Source organism: Phaethon aethereus, assembly GCF_964289735.1.
Source record: "Phaethon aethereus genome assembly, chromosome: 2".
NCBI classification, from domain to species: Eukaryota; Metazoa; Chordata; class Aves; order Phaethontiformes; family Phaethontidae; genus Phaethon; species Phaethon aethereus.
In genome coordinates this window covers 122,353,014-122,374,599 of record NC_138582.1, presented here as the reverse complement: position 1 = coordinate 122,374,599, position 21,586 = coordinate 122,353,014, and the positions used below count along the sequence as shown (strand labels likewise).

The 21,586-nt window shown below is 43.1% G+C and overlaps 1 protein-coding gene across 1 annotated transcript; it reads left to right on the top strand.

Annotated features, from left to right (window-relative positions):
* Positions 1-1,669: 1,669 nt before the first annotated feature.
* EIF1B (eukaryotic translation initiation factor 1B) lies at positions 1,670-5,624 on the top strand (the record flags this gene model as incomplete). Its single annotated transcript, XM_082014698.1, has 4 exons — positions 1,670-1,700; positions 4,046-4,209; positions 4,922-5,023; positions 5,580-5,624. 4 exons carry the CDS (start codon positions 1,670-1,672, stop codon positions 5,622-5,624), a joined length of 342 nt encoding a protein of 113 aa, XP_081870824.1.
* Between the last annotated feature and the right edge of the window lie 15,962 nt (positions 5,625-21,586).

Genomic DNA, 21,586 nt, shown 5'->3' with positions numbered 1-21,586 from the left:
TCCTGAGCTTGCTCAACCTGCCCAGGTCTCTCAGTGTCTAGCTCTGTGTCCTTAATCCAGAGACATTGTCCAAATCATGTCATGCCTCCGTGACTGAAGCAGTCACCTTGAGCTCTGTAATTAGCATCTCTCCATCCTCCTATGACTGTCCCAATAGCGCTTTTTGCACCTGCTTGGGAAAGAGTTAAACTGTCCTTCTCTACAGCCCATATTGCAGTGAAAGGCTTCATCAGCAATGGTAGCAAAGGGTAAGCAGAGATTTTGTACCATGGCAGATGGCCTTGCTTTCCCCAAGGGAAAAAGAAAAGCTTCCTTGCAAAGTGCCAGGACCAGAAACTTTCTTAGACCAACGCATGCTGTCATTCATAAAACTACTGCAGTGCTGACCCAGACCTTGGATCACAGAAGAGAAATATCCCTTTGATTTAGGAAGACTGAAGCTTATTATAAAAGCCAAAAAAAAAAAAAGGGGGGGGGGGGGAATACAGGTTCTGGCAGTTATGCCAATGCAACTAGGTTCCTGTACATCTGCAAAGCCATTAATCACCTCCTGAGGACTGGCAAGCTTTGTAACACAAGCACACTTTTTTAAAGGCAAATCTTTACTGTTGCAGCCCCAACACCATTTATGTCCTTCTCACACATAAGCGGTCAGCACTCAGCCACCAGCCAGCTGCCGAATGGGCAGTCCTGTAGGGCCACGTGCCTGGCCAGCCCTGGCAGCACCCTGGGGCATGGGGAATGCAGCAGCGCTGCCTTGCTGGCAGTGCCCACCTGAAAAGGAAGGCAAGGGAGCAAAGCTGCACGCAAAGTGGGCGGTTTGTGGGGTGCTAACTGGCTCCCTCAGCGTATTTGTATGTGTTGAGCAGCATTTTGTCCAGCAAGGTAGGCCTGAGGGAGTTTCCACAAGAAATGGCACCACACAAGCCAAAGGCATGTGAGCATGGAGGGGATCCCCATGGGAGTCACCCTGCCGGGGCCTGCGCCATCCCTGATGGTGGGCAGCGTGGAAACTGAGGAGCTTCAGCGACCTGCCAGTGCTACTTTCGATGCCTCTCCTGCGGGGAACTGGGATCCAGAGCAGGTGATTTCCAGCCGCCCGTTGCCCCCGTCGGGGAAGGTAGGCCTGTGCGAACACCCACCCCGCCACCGCCTCCCTCAGGCCGCCTGGAACTGGCCGCTGCCAGGTGCGGCGCGGTACACTCTGGACACTGTAGTCCTTCAGCCCAGAGCGACGCTCCGCGCTCTGTGGCCGCGGGGTGGAGGGGACTCTACTTCCCGTGGGGCAGCGCGGGGGCTGGGGCGGCCATCACGTGCCTGGCGCGCTCCGGGCGAACCGCCATTTTACGAGGAAAAACGGCGGCCACTGCCCGTTAGCGGTAGCGTAGGGCGGTGTGCTGCGGGGCCCCCACCCTTTTGTATTTCCCTTTGCGCTTTCTCCTTCTTTTAATCCTTTCTCTTTCTTTTACTCTCCACCTTCTCTCCCTCTCAGACTCGCCCCGCTCCCCCCGCGTTTGTTACCCCTCCCCTCGCTTCCTCCCCACCCCGCTCCCCGCCCCGCCCCGCCCCGCTCCCCGCCCCCGCTGGCATTGCGGAGCCGGAGACGTGACCCGAGCGGACCCAGCTGCGGCCTTTTCCCCCCTGTTCCAGCCTCCCGCCGCAGAGTCGCATGTCATCTATCCAGAATCTCCAATCCTTCGGTAAGAGCCGCCGCCACCCCGCTGTTGTGCCGCAGGGAGCCCCGCAGCGACCCCCTCGGCAAACCCACCCCGGGGCTGTGGCTGTCCCCGCCATCCCGTCCTCGGCCCCGCTGTCCGTGCTGCCGCCCACGGCATCGTCCTGCTCTTGCTTTCCCGAGGGCCCCGGTGCGGTCTGTGCCTAGGTGCCCGCACTCTCCCGCGGCGACACCGACGCCGTTGCCGAGAGGGTGTTGCCATCCCTGGCGCTGGACGCGGTACTCGGTAAAGGCGGCGCTGGCTGCTCGTCCTTGTCCTCCCTGGCGCCGGCCTCGGGGCCTGCGCTGTGTGTGCAGCGCAGAGACGTCGGGGGGAGGCTCACCCCTCTCTTCGTTTGCTCCCTTTCCGCTCCCCTGGGAGATGCGGCCGTGTACTGTGCTCTGACACCCCATACTGCGCTGTTTGCCCGAATGTCTGGTAGCACCCCTGACTGGGCTTTTCTGTCAACTCTGCTGTCCTGAAGTTGGAATCTTTGTAGGCAGAGGGAGTCTAGGGTTCGTATCCCCTGCTAAGGAATGGAATAATTTGCTCAGTTCCAATTGTTTGTTGATTTGCTGCCTCATCCTTACTAATGTCCCAAAACCTGATACATACCCTGCAAAGGGTATTGTTTCTATAGGTTGAGCTATACGGATGGTACGTTATTTCTCTTGTATTAGCAGGGAAGTTTACTGTGCTGGGACATGGTTCTCCACCTTCCTTATCTATAGGCAACAGAAGTGAGCGAGTTAACACTTTGTACGATAACGTTGTCAGGCTTTTGGTCTCAGTTTTGTCTCTAATCTTCTGCACATATAAGCCTTATGAGAAGGTTATGTTGGTCATGATTTGGGAGCTAACCCTGTGCTTAGGAAGGTGCTGTTCAAAGGATTTGTTTGAAGTGATCCCATATTAATACCTACAGGGTTGGCTTATCTCTAACCTAGAATCCTAAACTCTGCCAAGTGATCTTCATGCCTGAGTCCCCTTTTTCTAACACCTTTGACTGAAGTTTTCTATTAGTGTTTGCCCAACAAGCTGTGGGGCACGGTGAAATTCAGCATGTTTTAACAAATGCCTTAGAAATTAAGCCAGTCAGTCGTCCTAGTGCTGTACTTCTTTCCTGTGGTGCTTGCATCCTCATGCAGCTTCCAGTACCTTTAATGTTCTTGTCGTTCTTGTTTCTACACGGGTGAGTCTGTCTGCAGCTGAACTACTTCTGTTCCTATTGCTGAAGTTTTACATTTCTGGGGCATTTGTTTCAAGAGGATGGCAAAACTTGATCGGTGTTTTTAGGTTTGAGTTTTGGATGGAAGTTTGGGAAATTGTAGCTTGTGTGGCTGCTGAACCTATATTTTCTGAAGATTGGACTCCGGTATGATTCTGATTAGTATAAAAAAATTGCTTGTGATTCCTCTTAAAATGTAATACTTTTATTAATACTTTAAAAACTTAATGCTTCAAGATTTATTTGCAGCTACTGATTAGGAAACTTGTAGGGCTATCAAATTTCTTGATAGAATGTTAAATATGTTTTTGTGGAGAACAAGAGAATAAGAAGTATAACCCAGAAACCCTTCTTCCTAAATGCCTTCCTGTTTCACCTGTGCTAGATTAATTTAAGGTTGAAAGAATTTAAGAGCTGACCTTTCTATAGTCAAAGTCTAAAGGAATTTTGTTGCAATTCTTGCCTGAAACTACTGGCTGGCAGAGGGGTGCTGGTTTATAAGCAACATCTGACATCTGTTAGTGTCTGTTGCCATGTTTTATTTATATTAGTAGCCAAGAATTACATCCATGCCTTAAAATGCCGGTACTGTGGTAGTTGTCATGGTATAAGACTTCTACTGTGGACCTCTAAAGGAGTGTGTGTACAAGAGATTTTTGTAATTTGCCTGTACTTATCAGTTGATCTGATGAAAGATATGACTTCTGCACTTCACTTAAAATGCATGTGGCTGTCTGAAACTTATGTGCACTTGACGTTCTCTTGAAACCATGTTTTCAGGTTCAGAGCTTCACGATTTAGTTTGCAAGAAATAGCAAAGTAAATTGATACCGTAGCTACAAATGGTTTCTATCTGGGAAGGCATTGAAGAAACTGGGTGCATGATAGTTGAGAGTGCTATACTGAGTTAGTAGGATGGTGAGACTTAATACAGCTGTAGGAAAAAAGTACTCTGATTTTAACAGTGTTTTTTTTAAACGGGGAGTAAACACCAACGTTATCCCCTAAATAAAGCTCTTTGTGAAGTAAGAAACTTACCTGTTAGTTTTGAGCTTGGGTATTTTCCTTTGTGGGAATTACATGACTCTTTTTCCTCCCGCAGACCCCTTTGCTGATGCAACAAAGGGTGACGACTTACTCCCGGCAGGGACTGAGGATTACATTCATATAAGGATCCAGCAACGAAACGGAAGAAAGACGCTAACAACTGTTCAGGGAATTGCAGATGATTATGACAAGAAGAAACTTGTGAAAGCTTTCAAAAAGGTGAAGTTGCTGATTTGGTTTTATAATAAAGATATTATATAAAGGAGTATGATAGTTTTTAATACTAAGTAGCAGAATATTTGTTTTATTTCGTTCTTGCCAGTGCACGTCACTCTCATATTCAGGTTGATCCCTTTCCCTGTCTTTCTCAAAACTTATGTCAGTGTCTAGTGACACTGATTTTTGCTAAAAAGTTAAACGTTTCTTTCCTCTAAAGAAGTAAATAAAATATATTCTGAAGGTTTCATTAAAATTTCACAGATACCTGGCTTTGTTGATGTGAAGAATAAAATCAGTTTAAAGCAGAACTGTTTTTGCACTCCTGCTTCTGTCATAGCTGGGTTGCTGTTGAAAGTAGAGATCTTGAGTTTAGCTCGGATTAAAATACTTATTAATAGTGTGGAGCTGAAAGGCTGTATCTTATGACTGTGTTTTCCATTCTTGTAATGATTATTGGCTTGTTCCTTCTGCACAGTAACTAGGTAATCCTGTCTTCACCTGAATTTACCATTAGCAGCTTAGTTTGTGCCTGTATGCATCAGCAGATGTATTCCATTTGCTCTCAAAACCAGTGAAAAATAGATCTAGCCTTTGCCTTGCTTGTCATCAGAATTTAGTAAGCAGCTTCTGTGACAAAGTTCAGCTGAAAAGACTTACTGAGCAAAATCATAATGTACATCAGATGTCTTACAATATTAATGTTTCTCTCTAGAAATTTGCTTGTAATGGTACTGTGATTGAACATCCTGAATACGGTGAAGTTATCCAGCTTCAAGGTGACCAGAGGAAGAACATTTGCCAATTCCTCTTGGAGGTGAGGGACTGCAGATAAATATCTAAACCTCTCTGGAAGCAGTAGAGTGACAGGTGGTACTGATGTTAATTAACCAGCTAAAGATGTCCACTATAGTTTGTATTTTCAGCCAAAAAGTAAAATGGTGCTTGCAGAATGAGAGTAAACCTCCAGTAAGAATGAAAGCACTGTAGAATGCATTTACCCTGCTACAACATACCACTTGTTCTCTGACAGTGCCACTTTTGTAAAATCAACTGTTTGATGCAAACCGTAATTTTGAGACTGAAAACACTATAGAGGAAAGAGGCTTACTGATGCAAATCATGATGCAGCGATGTGACACTATTAAGTGGTAGGACTACAGAACAAGTCAGATGTCTGATAAGATTTTCTTTTTTGTGTAGTCAGTTCTTCTGCTTGGAGTGGAAACATTCTGGAAACTGGAAAACTGCTTTATTGAGTATATATTATATTGCAGTTTCCTTAATCAAAGTAAAAGATTGTGGTAACTTGATATCACTGTAATATCCTAAGCATGTAAGCTTTACTGAAATATGTTGCTTTTCTCCTTTAGATTGGCATTGTCAAGGAAGAACAACTGAAAGTTCATGGTTTCTAAAATACCTGTACTCTCATGAAGAACCCTGCAATATTTGGTCTTACCTAGCCTGGCTCTTCTGTGAAAAATGAATCTTTGCAGAGAATGGACTTCCCTGTTACCTGAACATTTAAAATTTGATTCAGATTTGCATGACTGCATGAAACATGTGGTGTGTAGACTAGAAACACACAAAAAAACTTCAGTAAGGTGGTAATGAAGACACTTGTGAACTTCAGCACATTTCCAATGGAAATGTTTTAGCCATGATTGTTCAGTTTAGTACTCTCCACCTGGCTTAAATGTGTGGGTTGTATTAAAACAGTGTGCGGTATTGCTTAAAAATAAAAGTTTATTCATATATTTTCTGGGATATCTGAAATGCTTTAGCTTAAGTTTTAAACTAGCACAGCAGCCTTACTAAAGAGTGGCTAAACTGTTTTGTGGCAAGTGTAGTTCACTGCTGATGGAATAAATTTGAAAATCTACACAATGAAGTATTAGCTAATTAATCAGTAGATTAACTTGATGTGATCTTATCCTGTAGCTGTTAGACTAGAGCTTTAAAGTCTTGTGTAGCAGCATGGTAAGACATAAGCTGTGTGCTGAGTAAGTAACTGGATCTTCTCTAAAATTTACTGCAGTGAGTATGAAGTATTAGTGTTAAGCATAGTAGGACTAAAAGAACAATCTAAACATCTATGTCTTACATAGTACTCCCAAAACATTTGAAGGAAGCACGTGGGATTTTGTATCTCTGCTGTCACTGAGCGAAGGGAAAAGACATTTAGTTGGCTTCTGCTATGACTGTGCTTTTAATTTTGGCAAGCAGAGTGCTCTGATTAGCTGGTAGTGTTATCTGCAGAAGTAAGGAGGGGAACAGGCTCTATGATAACTTTTTTTTTTTCCTGGTATGAAAAGTTTTGCTGTGATTAATGGTTAATATGGAGGGTGTTGTAGTGGGATTCGTGTGTTACTACAGAAAGCTAATTTAGTCTACTTTTCTGGCAGGCAATTAATTCATCTTACATGAAGTTATAATAGGTTTGTTCCACTATGCTTTTCATCTAGTTTTAGTTAGCTGTAGGCATTGGTATTCTGCTTTTAAGATGTGCCTCTTTACAGAATGAAATTATTTCATTTCGTGAAACATTCAGATGTTACCTTCCTTGTGAGATAGACATGGAAATTTTCTCTGAAACAATGCAAAACATGCAACAATTAGTGGAGCATTATAGAGCATTCAGATGACAATTTCTTTCTCTGTCTGGTCTAGACAATTCCACCTGTAAGAATCCAGTGTCCGGTCTCTCAATCTCCACAAATTCTGCCTGGTGTTAAGATCTTAAGTGTTCCAGAGAAAGGATGTTCCAGAAGATTGTATACTGTTAAGATATAATGTGTTCAGGAGGAGGAGGAGGAGGAGGGAATGCCTGCCGCAAGACATGAAATACCAGCACACAGAACAAAAATCCAAAGAATAAGTCTTATGTGAGTCTTGCACATTAGCAGAATAAAATAATTGTACTGCACGTTTACCTAGTCCTGATTTATAGATGCTAAAGTAATGAATCTGTAAGGGCTACATAGCATTTAGTGATTTTGTTTTTATCAAATGCCAGAAAAACTGACATTCTCATTTAAAGCTTGTTCTCCTGCCCAAGAGGAAAAACAGGCAGTGTCTTCTCTATTTCACTGGTATTACATGAGTACTTCTAGTGGTTTTTGAATTGGAAATTAACAAATGATTAGCAAGTCTCATGTGTTACTGAGTCAGTCTTCATTTCAGATGGCATTCCATTAACTTTTACTACCTAAGCTTGAGTCACTTCTCCATAGTCATTCTGCTTGGAATAAATAAGAAAAACCTTTTGTTTTCTTCTTCCTTATTTAAAAGTCCTTTCTGATAAGAGGAGCCGTGGAGTTGATAGGTGGCTTGGTTTTTATGCTCTAGTGGAGCTGCTTGTGTTCTGACCTTTGAAGGGCAAAATTAAAAGGAGAGGGAATAAGAAGTAACACACTTGAGGTTTAAATAGATGTGATTTGTTGTCGCAACAAACAATTTAATCTTTCTAGAAGGAAAGCAGAAATTTTTGTCCTTGAAGTGTTTTAAACTAGAACAGTGTCTCAGTAAGATTGTAACTAGCCTTATTACAAGCCAAAGCCTCTGCCTCTAGAGGAAAGGCTTCAACAGTTTAATATTTTATTACTTTACGCTGAAACTTCTTTGTCAAAGCTCAGCCTATTTGGAACAGATATCTGTGTTTCAAGAATACTGGAAAAACATGGAAGACTTTGGGAAAGAACTGTTTAAGTTTTTGTCATGAAAACCTGTTCTCACAGTGAAGACAGGTTTCAATCTTTCCATCTGTTCCAAAACAGGTTGAAAAATGGTAAAGGATGTGGCCCATAATTGTTGAGGCAGTAAAAAGGAGCTAAATAATAGAAGACACTTTTAAAACCCACTACTAGGACTTGAGACTCGGCAAGCTCAGACTGCAAAGAGAGGTGGCTATTTTTGTTGGAATATTGTGAAGTCTCTGTCCTTCAGATTTCCAAATCAAGATTGCCGCCTTAGTGATATCTGGGCTTAACCGCAAGCTGCAACTGGATGTAGGAACTGTTGTTTCAAATTCACAGCCTTGTTGTGCATGGCTATTAGGCTATTGTAACTGACTCTTTCAGTTGATACACTGGAGTAACATGTTGCATAAATAAATGCATTGAATTGTCTGTTCAGAGCCTACAGCTACTTAATGCAGCTATGAACAGTGAAACCATCACTTCCCAAATGGTGGTAGCAGTCTTTATTTGTAGAAGATGAGATTTAGTAATTTAAGTCTGTAAGCTGCGTAATTCCTCTTGTGTGAATTATCAGGCCCATGACCTTCACCTGCGGTTTGCTAAATCTGACCATGTGTTTCAGAGATGAGTGTGAAGAGCACAACTATGGGCAGATGAGCAATAGTTTTCTCAAGTGAAAGAACCTTTGAAAAGAATAGTGCCTAGCTTGTGTTTGCATACTATTCATTGGCTCAGTGGCTTTGCTTAAACCTTACTTCCTGCACTGCATTCTTGCACAGCCTAAATGAAAAGCGTTTTTCTAGACGCTAGCATCTAGAGAATGTTTTTGGAGAAGGAAAAGGGAACCCCACGAAAAAGACACTGTAGGAAATAAGTTTATATCTTAAGTCTGTTTTCATTAGCTTAGATTGTCCCGGACTGCAAGACCTCTATAACATGGTTATTTCTGTTTCTGTATCTTTAAAAATCCTAATTAAGCTTTGTTGAGAGTTTGGCATTTAAGGTTCTAAATATAACTAAAGCCATTATAAAACTTAAAATTGTAAAGAGTTGTTGGAGCTTAAGTTTTAAATATTTGAAAAAATAATTAAGCAGAGCTCTGCGTTTTGTCCTATACTGCCATCCTGCTTCTAATTGGTATGTAGTTGCCCTGAAGATGGATACATACTTACAGGCTTGCCAGTAAGCGGATATCCCTGCCATAGTGCAATACCCTGTTGGTAGTCTTTGTAAGATCTTATCTAATGCACTGCGCTGTTACAGGCTGTACTACTCTAATTTTACAGTATAGGACAGATGTACCTTGAGTTCCAGTCAGCAATTATCTTTTCCTTAATCCTGCTGGAAGGCTCTAGTGTACGGGATCCATGTGTTACACCCTTGTTTGAAGTGGCTCAGTAGTTCCTCTCACAATATGAAAGTATGTACAAGATTGGTATTTAGCCAGTTAAAAGAATGGGGGAAGCCTTATTATAGATTACTTTGAGACACAGGAGGGGTTACTTTCACTTTTGGTGTATTCAGTGTTGATTAGTGTCACTGAGTGTTCTAATTCGTGTGCTACGGCCACTAGGGAGATGGAAGTGGTCCTAGAGGGTCATATGTATTTAGGCACTAAGAATCTGCTTTCCTCCTAAGACTCCCCGTCCATACTCAGTTTAGTTAGAAACGTGTCCTCCATGCGTGGCAACATGAAAGTTATTTTCCAGTTTCCAGTTGAAAAAGCTCTTGAGATGAATGAGAGAAAAATTACATAGTTGTTTTATGTTTGCTGTACAGATGCTTCATGCCTACTGTTTCCAGTTTACATTAAAAAATAAAAATAAAAGAGGATTTGTATTTGGCATGCCTTTTTACTGTTTGCTACATGACCGTGATTGATCTCTTTATGAACAACTCTTAACCTGTATTGGAATATTGCTAGAGAGTTGAAACAACGAAGTATTTTGAAATAAAATGTACCAATGTTATTTTGTGTATGGTTTTCTGAAACAAATGGAATTTTATGCTATTATTAAGGAGGATTTTTTTTTTCAGTGGAAGATGGAAGTAGTGTAATTTAATAGTGATGTATGTGATCCTCTTGTCATCAGCTTTGATTTCTTCAAGAAATGTTACATTTCCTCTTTTAGATTTATGCCATAATCTGTACTAACTAACTTAAAAATATTGTGACTTGTACTGGGATATTTTAGCTCTAAAACAAGATGATCATATTGGCTTGAGGTTAAATTTTTGGGTAGAAAAGGATCATCTAATTTCTTGAATAAGCAAAATGCACAGTGTTTTAAGATGAAGCCATTAATGTGTGCTCAAGATTGGTCTCAGCTGTTTTATAATGTCTTGAATCTGTGAAATGTGACAGCACATTTCTGAAATTAATTTAGGGTCTGATTAAAAGTACTTGTGTATATAATAAATGCTTTTTTCCATTTTAAGCCATCTTTGCTATGATTACGCGGCAAAAAAACCCTGTGATCCAGGGTTCTGGATCAGTTCTCCAAGTTACGAGTAGCTGAATTCAGCAGACGTGGTTGCAAGTAGAATGGTCATGTTCCTCAGAGACAGGATTTGCTGTCGGCTGTGTTTGTGGTCTCTCTTGCGATCGGACGGGGAAGCTGCACTGTTCCTATGGTGCAAACAAGTCTTGCGTGTCGTGATGTGACAGCTAGGCCCATGGAAGAGATGGTTCTATGGTTGTTTCAGTAGCTGTCCTGCAAATGAACTAGAAGGTTGCTTTTCTGGGTAGACCCAGCAAATGACATAAATTTGTTGATGTGAATCAGAGAATAGTTCCTGGGGTAAGAAATGTTAAAAATGGTCTATTCTCAAGGGCCCTGCTGGAAAAATCTACTGAAAGACAGCCCCTGTTGTAGAGGAAGCAACCTTTAGCTGCTCTCCAACAGAGGAAGTAAGATGCTCAGGTGATGGGGGTACCTCCTAAGTGATGGGCTACACCTCAGTAAACAGACCAAACAGACATCGGTGGTACTGACACATCTGGACTTGGTAGCACTGGTGAAAATGATGGCCCTGCAAACTGATACTGACTGTATCTGATACTGTCAGTATCTTTGTGTTGCACCTGTAACTCGAAGCCCAGATCTGGATTAGGACATGAAGATACAGAACAAAACCACTGTCCAGGTTTCTTCAGTAAATAGTAACCTGTAAATTAATCAATGTATTATTCAAGATAATTTATACGAGTGAGAATTCAGTATGAAAAACAGTCCTTACAGGGAATATTGAAAGAAAAGCATTTTCCTTCCTTACCTACATTTCCTTTAGGTAAGATTTTTGTAGTGGCATGGAGAAACTCTGATTGTCCAGTAGTGATTTTACTTCATAAAAATGTTGTAAACAGTGCTCTATTTGAAAGTAGCTGGGCCTGGAGTCCTCAGCCATCACTGCCTTTCTTGCCTTGCCTGCCAAGCTTTTTTTATGAAGAGCACCAAGAGGAGGGACATTTCTTGGGGTCGTCAAATTTTCATTTCTCCTGGTAGTCAGTTGACTAGAAGTCAATGCCAATACTGGCGTGAGTCACACTGAAACTAGATCATCCTTCAGGAACACTATGGAAGGTAAAAAGAGTTTCCTTTCTCACCCTAAAAAGAGGGTGAGAGGGAAGGAGGTGTCTGCATCTTGCTTCCAAGTAGGGCAAGGAAGAGCCCTTCAGGTCGCCTCCGCCCGAAGCCAGTCTGAACGCAGCAGCATCTGCTGCCTTGCACAGGAGCAGCTGCATGATTTCCAGGTCTTGGCTGGTTCTTGTAGCAGTTCAGACTGGCACACAGCTGGATCTCTGGCAATAAATTTGAAGTACCAGAATGCTCTGGTCATGGGATATGATCTGACCATACAGAAATGGACATCTACTGTGGGTCTGTCCCTACAGTACTTTAGTTACTTTTTTGTCTGTCTGATAAAAGGAGTAACCTAACAACTTGAGAGCAGTACCCTCTGAATGGGGAAAATTGACAGTTGTCCATTGTGGAGATTTACAGGGAGAAAAAAACCAACCCAACCCATAAAGTTTTAGAATTTGTCGAGGCCAACATTCCGAAGACAGCAAAGGAGCATCTAAGGACACAATCTTACATACAAAAGCAAGAGCACCCTGTTGCTAGCAGCTGCATATTGCTGGATGAGGCTAGAGGCAGTAGCAATGCAAAGGAAACTTGCTTAAAACAGTAATACCCCTCCACGTAGCTGTCTCGAGGTGCTAGAGGCTGTTAGGCAAAGGTGGGTGGTGGTGAAGTATTACCTGGAAATTTTTGTGTCTAGGCCATATTCCTAGCTCTGTTTGCTCAGTGCACCCCCCTCCCCAATCACCTAAATTATGGGAGATGATCTCTAGTCTCCTTTTAGTTTCTATTATCTTATTAACTGTCTCAATTAGATTTCGAGCTACTATTATTCACATTGTTAAGGTATGTTTTCAGGAGGACAGCATTAGGGATGCTTTAAAAGGAAAGCTTAGCTGAAACAACTGAGTATAAGGAGACAATGTGAGAATCTTCCAAATGCATGATTTGGATCTTATATTTCTGCAGAGAAGCTATTGAAATTGAAGCCTGTCTTACTTTACCTTAAGAGGCGTTTCCTGCCCAGAAGAGTTCTTGCTGTATTTATTTCAGTGTCCTCAAACAACCCCAAAGCAGAGTTTTCTCCCAGCTCCCCATGTGGAAGGCACAGGACGGGTTGTGTGAGATTTTGGAAAGTCAGCTGCAACTGGCGCCGCTCTCCTGAGCGCCAGGAACGCGCGAGCTGCGCGCCACTGCCCAGCGCCACTGGGCCGCCAGCTCTGACTGCTGAGCAGCACTGCCGCGTGATGCCAACAGCAGAGGTGGCAAGAACAGATACAAAAGGTTTGGCTTGCAATTTCTATTTTCTGTAGTGGTTTAGTGATCTGGCAAAGTGCCTGCTAGGAGAAAAGGGATGGACTTTTTTCCATTTCCTAGGCAGATACATATCAAGAGAAATTGCCTTGAAGTTAATAGAATTGGACGGACTGTATTTTCAGGATAGTGGCTGTAGTGCTGATACTGGCAAAGCGTCCACTGACTTCCGTTTTTCAAACGTTTACCTCACCTTTACTTTTGGACAAAGTTTTTTCTGTTCACTGAAATTTGGGCCTCAGCTGGCACAGTTCCATCTGATCAAAAGATCTTGGAAAAACCACCAACTTGCCTCTGTCCCCACCCTTTCCACACTTTTTCCATGTGAACAGATTTAAATACTATGGGTTTGGACATACTAGCCCCTGATGCATGGGGTACGTTCTCTCAATGTCTTCTCTTTCTGAGAATATATTCCATGTTTCCTCCTGCCACGAGAAAGACGTATTTTTGGAGATTCTCCACAGGTCCAGGCACGAATTAGTGCAGGATTCTTTTCTCCTCGAGGGTCATGAAGAGTTACGAAGCTGAAATTTACAGGGGGAAATCCAGAGCAGATGTAGATTGTACAGTCACACAAAGTCTGTTTTAAAAGAGCTAGCCTATACGTGTCTGCATCTTTGGTGTGAAGTATTACACAGGCACATGGTGTGTTTTCTGTCTAATCCTGCTTGTCTGTCCCTGGCTGTGCTCTGGAGGAAGCCTGCCTGCTCTTCCGGTAAAGAAATGAAGGCACAGCGGGAAGACTTGCTGCTGCTTTGGCTTTGATCCTACAGGAACAAGCTGTTCAACATCGCCAGCTCAAGTCTGACATGAAGGCAGGCTACAAAGCAGTTTAGATGGAGCCACCGTTCCTTCTGCTGTACTGCCTCCATCCATCGGTTGAGTCTTGACCTGCAGGTAAGATCTCCAGGTCAGGGCTCAAATCATTGTCCTGTGTAGGTGAAACACCAAGTGTGGTGACTCTCTGATTTGTGACTAGAGGACTGACATATAAATGTAATGAGTAAATTAGTAGTAGTAGGAATGAGTAAATAGTAGATCCAGCTACATGAAGCAATTTGCCTGCTCTTTTGACTTCAAAGTGTTTCTGTCCTCCTGATGACTTTTTCCCTTTTCATGTGCTTTGTCATGAAGTGGTCGTGAAATGTCTTCATCTTGGTTGTATTCTTTGTACCAGAGTGACACGTTATGTCAATCAGTGCCATGTCTCTGTTACCACTTTATGAAATTAATGCATGTGAGCTGAGGAATGGGCCTTGGAGAGTATGATGCATCAATCCTGCAAAACATGTGGGTTGCTTTTCTCTGATCTTAATTGCAAGTTGTTCCTTCAGCCATTGGCTTATTTAAGATCTATAGTTTTGTGTCCATTGTGTGATTGAAGTTTCACAAATAGTTATCGGGAGATTACAGCAAAAGATTTTTAAAAATACAAATTCTTCCATGAGAACATTTTTTTTAAGTTTCTAGGGGGAGATAGGAGACTCCTGTACTTTTTTATCAAAAGCAATTAAATAATCGGTCTCTATCAAACAAGCCAGTTTTATCAGCTTGAAATATGTTTTAAACAATGCTTATGTAAATGGCCAGCTTGCTATTTCCAGTGTCTGTCCCTAGATGTCACTGGAAGACAGCACATGCTGAAAATAGTGACACTGAGCCAGGAAAAATGACTGTAAAGCTTAGATGAGGGAATGCGGAGGGGAAAATTGGGTAGAATTCCCGGGTGGTTGCAGGCATAACCCGTGTGAAACTGTACCCCGAATTTCCTCTGCCTGAGAGGGAGAGGATCTGAAATCTGTCCTTAGATGTACCCCTTCCTTGCGGCAGCTGCACACCGTCAATGACTCGTAGCTCAGTGCATGCTTGCTGCAGAGCCCTGTGCAAGAGGTGTGAGGAAGAGAAAGAAATCTACTGGGAGAAGCAGGAGACGACAGCTGTGGCTTTGTAACAGGGGAAAGTCAGCTCATGGCAAGGTGCCACAAAAAGGGGTGGACTTTGCCTTTGTGCATCTCAACAGTTTCCACCAGCTAGTGCTGCCCCTCCTCTGACAGCGATCAGTTCTGGGAGGTGAATCAGCAGGAAATTACTTGTTTTTGGGGTTTAAGGGTCACTTCTTGTCCACTTAGTTCTCTGCAGGCTCAGAGAAGGGATGGTGTTGGGTCTGCTGGAATGAGGTGGAGGAGAGAAGCTCAGTGCACGTATGCATAGAGGCAACGAGAGTGACTGCATGGCAGACCCAACTGCCTACAGGAAGGAGTTGTAAGGAATCAGCATTGAAAAAGTCATTCAAAAACATGGCAGAAGTCAGAGTAGGCACATTTACGGATCAGTAGTTTGTACAGATCATGGTCCTCCCCAGTGCCACCCCAGGCTGGCTGGGCCCATAGGGGTATTTGAGTGGATCTGGGTACGGACAATGCCTGGACCTGTTCCTCTCCCAAGGCTGTAAGGATTGGAAGCAGACCATGGAGCTGGGCTCCTCAGACACTCACCACACTTTGGATTTCAGTGGGTATTTGTTCATGAAATGAGGCTGAAACCAGTTTTTAACATCTATAGGATCAAAACTGTAACTGGCGCTTAATAAAACTGTTATAGAAGAGAAGAATACTTTGATTTAGTGATTTAGTAAGTGTTGCAAAGTACTTCTAGGACTGTTGCTAAGAAAGGATAAAATTTGTCCGCACGTGATCTTTTAGGAAGCTGGTTCTTTCCTGAGCTGACATTGTACAAAGCGTAATTTCTCATTCAGCGCTCAATTCAAGTGCTGTTATGAGTCACTTGCAGTCTTTCTTTTGACCTTAGCGGGATTTGGGTGAATAAAGGGAGCTTTGTAAAACTGAAACCTTCCTTTTGTATATCAACCTTTCTGTTTTGTTGTTTTTTTTTTTTTCCCCAAGAGTGAAGCCTCAGCTGTTAGATTACACGATTAGAAAGTACATTGTGTCCACGAGATCAGTGTTTCTGTAACTCTGGAGCCACTTATATCCAGTTGGTAGATGACTTGCATCAAGTGAGACCCTAGTTCATCGTCGTGCGATTGCGGTGAATGCTGTGTTGTGCCAAGATATGGCTCAAGAGAAATGTATTGGTAATTTAACACCTGTTTTCCTAAAATAATGTATGTATGTCTTTCTGGTCAAAGCAGGACTGCTGACCCCTCCACTTGGGAATTTTAGATCCTTGTGGACTCTCAGCAGGTGTTGTTGCTGTCAGTGTTTGATGCTTGTGACGGGATGCATTGTGGTTTTGTAGCTCATTTCAGCCAGCCTCACTGTTTAACAAAACCAAACAGATATGGCTGCAGTGGCAACAGTGGGAGACCAGGTTTGGGAGCGTGGGGAGAAGTTAGCTCCTCTGGGCTGATACAAGACACCCTGCCTGTATTTTGGGGTCCATGACATGCAGGAAGGGACGAAGCCCACACTGCCTATTCCTCACTGGGGCAAGCAGCCATGGCTTTTGCTGCCGACCATCGGACCAGCTCAGCATGAAGTTCATTGCACTTGTCTTTCTGATGCACCTTTTCTGACTTGGCACCTGTTTTCGGCTGAGGCATTTCAAGTGAGACCCTGAAGAAGCACAGATGTTTCCTGTCTTTGGTGAGGCTGGTATATAGGAGTGTAAGCCAGGCTCAGTAATGAAGGAAGAAAACAAATTGACCCTTCTCCAGCACCTGCTGGAGAAACTTGGTTGGTTCAGCCCGCAGAGACCTGAGAGTACGCTCCGTGAGAATCACGTCTTACCCTACGGCTGTAAGGGCTCTCTCCTGCTGAAGGCCCTGGCTGAACTCACCATTGGTAAGATCTCAAACCACAGCCAGCAGGCGTAAATAGCCTGGGTCTGGTGGCCTCCCTGCTGCTACCCATGCATCTGTGTTGCAGAACAAGTGCTAATCCAAAATGTAGCCTAACATCCTCAGATCACATGTGGAGGGGCTTCCTGATACCCTGTGAGGAATCTTTCAATTAAATAAATCAATAGCATTTCCTGCAACTTAAGAAGGTACTGAATGATTTATTTTTTCCCCTGGTATTGTGGGTATTAAGGTTAACTATGTGGAAAGTTTCAGCTGTTGATGGAAATGTTAGCCCTGAAGAAAGGGGACTTACTCTTCTGGTTGAGATGTCTTTATTGCCTCTTCCTTTTGGGGCTGGTGAGCTCGTATAGTGGTTCAGGTCCTTCTGGTTAATGTCACTTGTGGATGCGGCAGTTGTATCCTACTGCGTGCTGCGATGCCATGGACGCTTAGTTCTGCGGAATAATGATGGCTGCCTCATCGTGGCCAGCAGGCAGCAGCTAATTGTTCCTGGGGCAGGAGCGCTGGTGTCTCTGGCACAATGTGCTAAAAATGGTAACTTGAGAAGAAAAAAAAGGAGAGGAAAGCAACCAACAGCAGAAAACTGGCACTGATCCTGGCTTCATTCAGGGTGGTCTTGAGAAACAGTGGTAATTTCAGGTGAGTGGCTTTATAGTAGGATTTAACCTTCATACCTTATACATACATGAAGTATGTCATGTTTAATAGAGATTTAAGAGTCAGATGGTCTTACATGATCATTGATGGTCCACGAACCTTCCTGCACAGGCATGGCAGGCTAACTCCGGCATGTAAATCTGCTACAAAGTGATCCCCCACTGAGGTTACTCTTGCTTGTGCAGAGCTCAGTGAAGCCTAAAGAGGTTTTCTAATTTCATGTAAGAAAACACGTGAGGCAAAAGCTTTAGATGTAGCTGTTCCCCCACAAAGACGTACGTGTGAGAAAGGGTCTGGTTGCACTATCTCAGGGAGAAAAAAGGTGGTCTATTGATGATGCCAGGAAACTGAAGCTATGATTTTGTGACAGAGGAAGATGTACTAATGATATGATGCCACTGAAATAAAACTGAGTCACTTTACTGAGGATGAACACACTCGTTACAATACTAGGAGCCACCCCACAGACCAAGAGCCCATGGTACTGGACACAATGCAACATCACAAGACAGTGCCTGCTCCTCTCCAAGCAGCTTGAAAGTGGGCATTGCATGTGGCTTCAGGCACAGAATTTCAGAACCACTGGGTTTGTTGGCATTGGCCTTAGATGGTCCCCGGCTGCCTCCAAATGTGAATTAAGAGGTGGCAAATTGAGCACAACCAAAGTCCTGGTTCAGGAATCAGTCCCCTCCCACTGACTTCACCGGTGGCTATGCACACCCAGAAGTGGATGCAGCCCGTATGGCCAGACAGGTGCTGCCAGACCACCTCCTGGAAACTGCCAATATTACTTAAGGACAGGCTCCAGCAAATCTCTTAGGTGCCTGAGTGCCTATTGATTGCTGTGGGACTGTAAGCACCTAAATACATTTCTCTATTTGACCCAAAGCTCTCCTAATCCTCTCCTTGCCTTCCCTTTCAGGAAATCAAACAAGTGGAACTGGCTTGTTTGTTTGGGAAGCATAAAGGTTCCCTGGGAAGCAAAGACATGCAGACATGTCACTTAATTCTGGAATTTATTGATTACAAGATACAGAATCCCAAGCCAAAATGTTTGTAGGCAGATAGAGTGTAAACCTTACCAATTTCGTTCCTGGTCTAGATTAAAGCTGTAAATATAACTCGACCATTGCACACTCCTGCAAGCAAAGACTTCTCATACAACTTAGGGACTGAGCCCATCAGTCTAGATATCAGTAAGAAAACCATTTAGAATTACATTGATATAGATTAGCTTGGGTCAGTTTAATGGAAGTACTGCCATTTTACATGTTGGCTGGGCTCAATGTCAGCTAGTTTAGTAATCCGAACATTTTGTGTAAGCTCCCTCTCACTGCTGAAGACAGGTACGTACTTTAATGCTTCCTATAGCAGGTGAGCTTGGTCACTCTCTGGAAGTGTGGATCTCTTACCTGCTGATTAGCTGCCTAAGATCTGGCTGGTTTCAACTTAGTTGAGAGAGATTCCCACCAAAGAGACCAACTGTAATCTGGGCTCTGCAGCTCTCCTGAGGTTAGGAGCTTACTGTTGCATGATGGAGCCCAGTCTGTGGCTGACTTTAGGACCAACAGACCTGGTGAGCAGATACCCTGAAAAGGAGTCTGTCATTTAGGAAAAGCTATAATGCTGGAAACCGTAGAATCCAGGATCAATTGGTCTTTTGGAATCTATCCATTGAATTCAGGAAGATGCCATCTACACATCATTTTACAATCATTCCTCTTGAATGCAGAATACAGAGTAGAGGTTTCAAAACTGGATCTACAGTTGGGAACACAAATCTAAACCAATGTTACTCCTTCCCCCAAAATGGCAGTGATACAACAATTTTGACAGCTGAGGAAAAAGTAGCACTAAAGCACTTTGCTCCCAACTGAAGAACTGGACCAATTTGTATTGTATAATAGAAAGGTTATTCTGAGGACTATGGCATTACTTTTAAATAAGTATGGATGACTGAGACCTACCTGGAAATTAATTCCCTGATCAGCTCTTTTGCAAATAAAGAAATTAGGTCTGCTAGTTGAGGTTTCATGACACTGGTAGAGTTCTGGAAGCATGAAATGGAGTTCTGCTGGGGGTTGTTATCCATGAGCTAGATCTGAAAGTCATAAATTGATCAGATTTTTGAGAAAATACCTTTTAAAAGTAAAACTGGATGCATTTAGTAATCCAGATTGTCAGCGCCTAAAATTATTTCAAAGGTAGCTTTGCATTTTATCAAATTTCTGAGATTCCTGTCCTTTCTTAACCAGCACCAAGCATTCCTTCCCAACTTCTTCCCAATGTCCTCTCCTCTTACCAGTCACAGCAGCCTTATTGGGGATTTTTTCTCCTTCCTTTAGAGGCAGGATTGGAAAGGATCTGCTGAAATACAGTATTCATCTGGTCGTTGCCGCTGTCGCTGCCTCCTTCAAACGTTGATCCTGTTCCTCCAGCCCCTCTCCAGCAGCAAAAGCAGAGTGCAGAAGTGACCTCCTGCTAGTGCCACAGTGCTGTGCCAGGGTCTGAAATTCAGAGTTAGGGCTTCAGGCCATGGGAGGGTCCTGCACATCTGCAAGAGTCATCTCCTAAGGAACCTCAGAGCTGGGTGAAAAGGCACAGGGTTGGCGTTTTTATATTGCTGGAGGGAGAGAGTCAAGCAGCGTGATGGAAGGGGTTGGAGGGAAGAGGTTGGTCAGCTCTGCCCATCATACAAATTCGGGAAACATAAAAAGAATGCTTGCTGGACTGAATAAATACATTTCTGTTCAGCATTAACAAAATACTTCAGTGTTGACAAACCCTGTCTCTCTGTCCACTCTCACTAAAGAAACCAAACAGTAACAGAAATTATCCTGCACAGCATGAGATTTCATTGGAATAAACAGTTTAATATCTATTTTTGCTCTTACTTACTTGTGAGCCACTTTTTTTCAGAGGTGAGTAATTGAGGAAGAGCTACTGGTAGTTTAGCAATAATGTTTAATGAACTGAAAAATGATCTGTTTATAGGAGGATTAATAGCTCTCTGCACATTAACCTCATGTGGGTTGGTTAGTGAAAAAAGAAAATATGTCGTGGGCCTGCAGCTTTCAGTCTTCAGCTCTCGGGCTGAAGTCACTCCCGCCGTAGCCTGGCTTTCAGAGCAACATCGCCTAGGTCTGGCAGGCTAATGACCAAACCAGATTTCTTCTCGGTGGTTTTGCTGTCTGAGCAATAAAACATCACTCTCCTTTTTCAGTCTCCTGAGAAGACCTAGCCATGTAAGCCACTTATTACCTGGGATTTTAACTTCATTGTTGAAAATGGTATGTTGTATCAATGGGAAAACAAGTGCTTGTGAGCTAACCTGCCCTTAAAAACGAAATCCTGGAGGAGACCAGACCCCATTTTACCATGGGATAAACTCAGCAGTGGCTGAAGCTGTTGAAGTTGCTGTTATGGGGTTATTTCCAGGTAAAAGCTGTATGTGCCTTGTCACCACTGTAGTGCCACAAGGAGAATAATATCGGGCATTGGTGTGTGTAAAAGTTTATGTCCCCGCATAGGTTTGGATTTCCTGCCCAATGGGGAAGATGGACATGAAGGGAGTATTCCCTGATGTTAACACTGCTGGTACAGTCTGTGGTCCCCGTTATGTATGGTGAGAGGTTGATCTAATTTTCAGTTCCCCCCCACCCGAAATGTATCCTTTGGAAATGTGCGTGTACAATTGCTTTAGTAAAGTGTATGCCCTACAGAGATCGTGGCGTGACAACTGGGACCTCCAGGTATTTGCTCTCCAGCATTAAATAGAGCTTTTTCTCATGGTTTTGCGTGGGCTGAACTGCTGGCAGCTTTCATTTCAATGCCCAAGTAATGTAAAAAGTCACCTCCATTGCAGGTTCATGAATACAAAAGAGAGAAAAGATAAAATCTGGAAGGGAGAGTGAATGACCTAGTTCTAGGGCTTGCACAGTGAACACCTTTGATCTTGTATCTGTACAATGAGACAACTTTTCTACAACACACTAAATAAAATAGTTGGTCTGTCAAGAGGGAAGAAATATGACAGTAGAAAAATGGGTATTAGAAGCAAGGGCTTCAGCCCCATCAGTAAGCCCAACAGTAAGTATCCAGTCAACATGTCTGAAAAAGCTGAGCTCACAATGACGGTCATCCAACAATCTCAGCTTTTGTCCATTTAACTGAAATCCAAATTCTATTTTAGAGTGATGGATGTAGAAAAAATACACATTAAAAAACTATTTTAGATTTCCTTGGTCCCTAAATATTAATTTCTATAACTAGTGGTGGCTGTGATGGTGGTCTGTTGC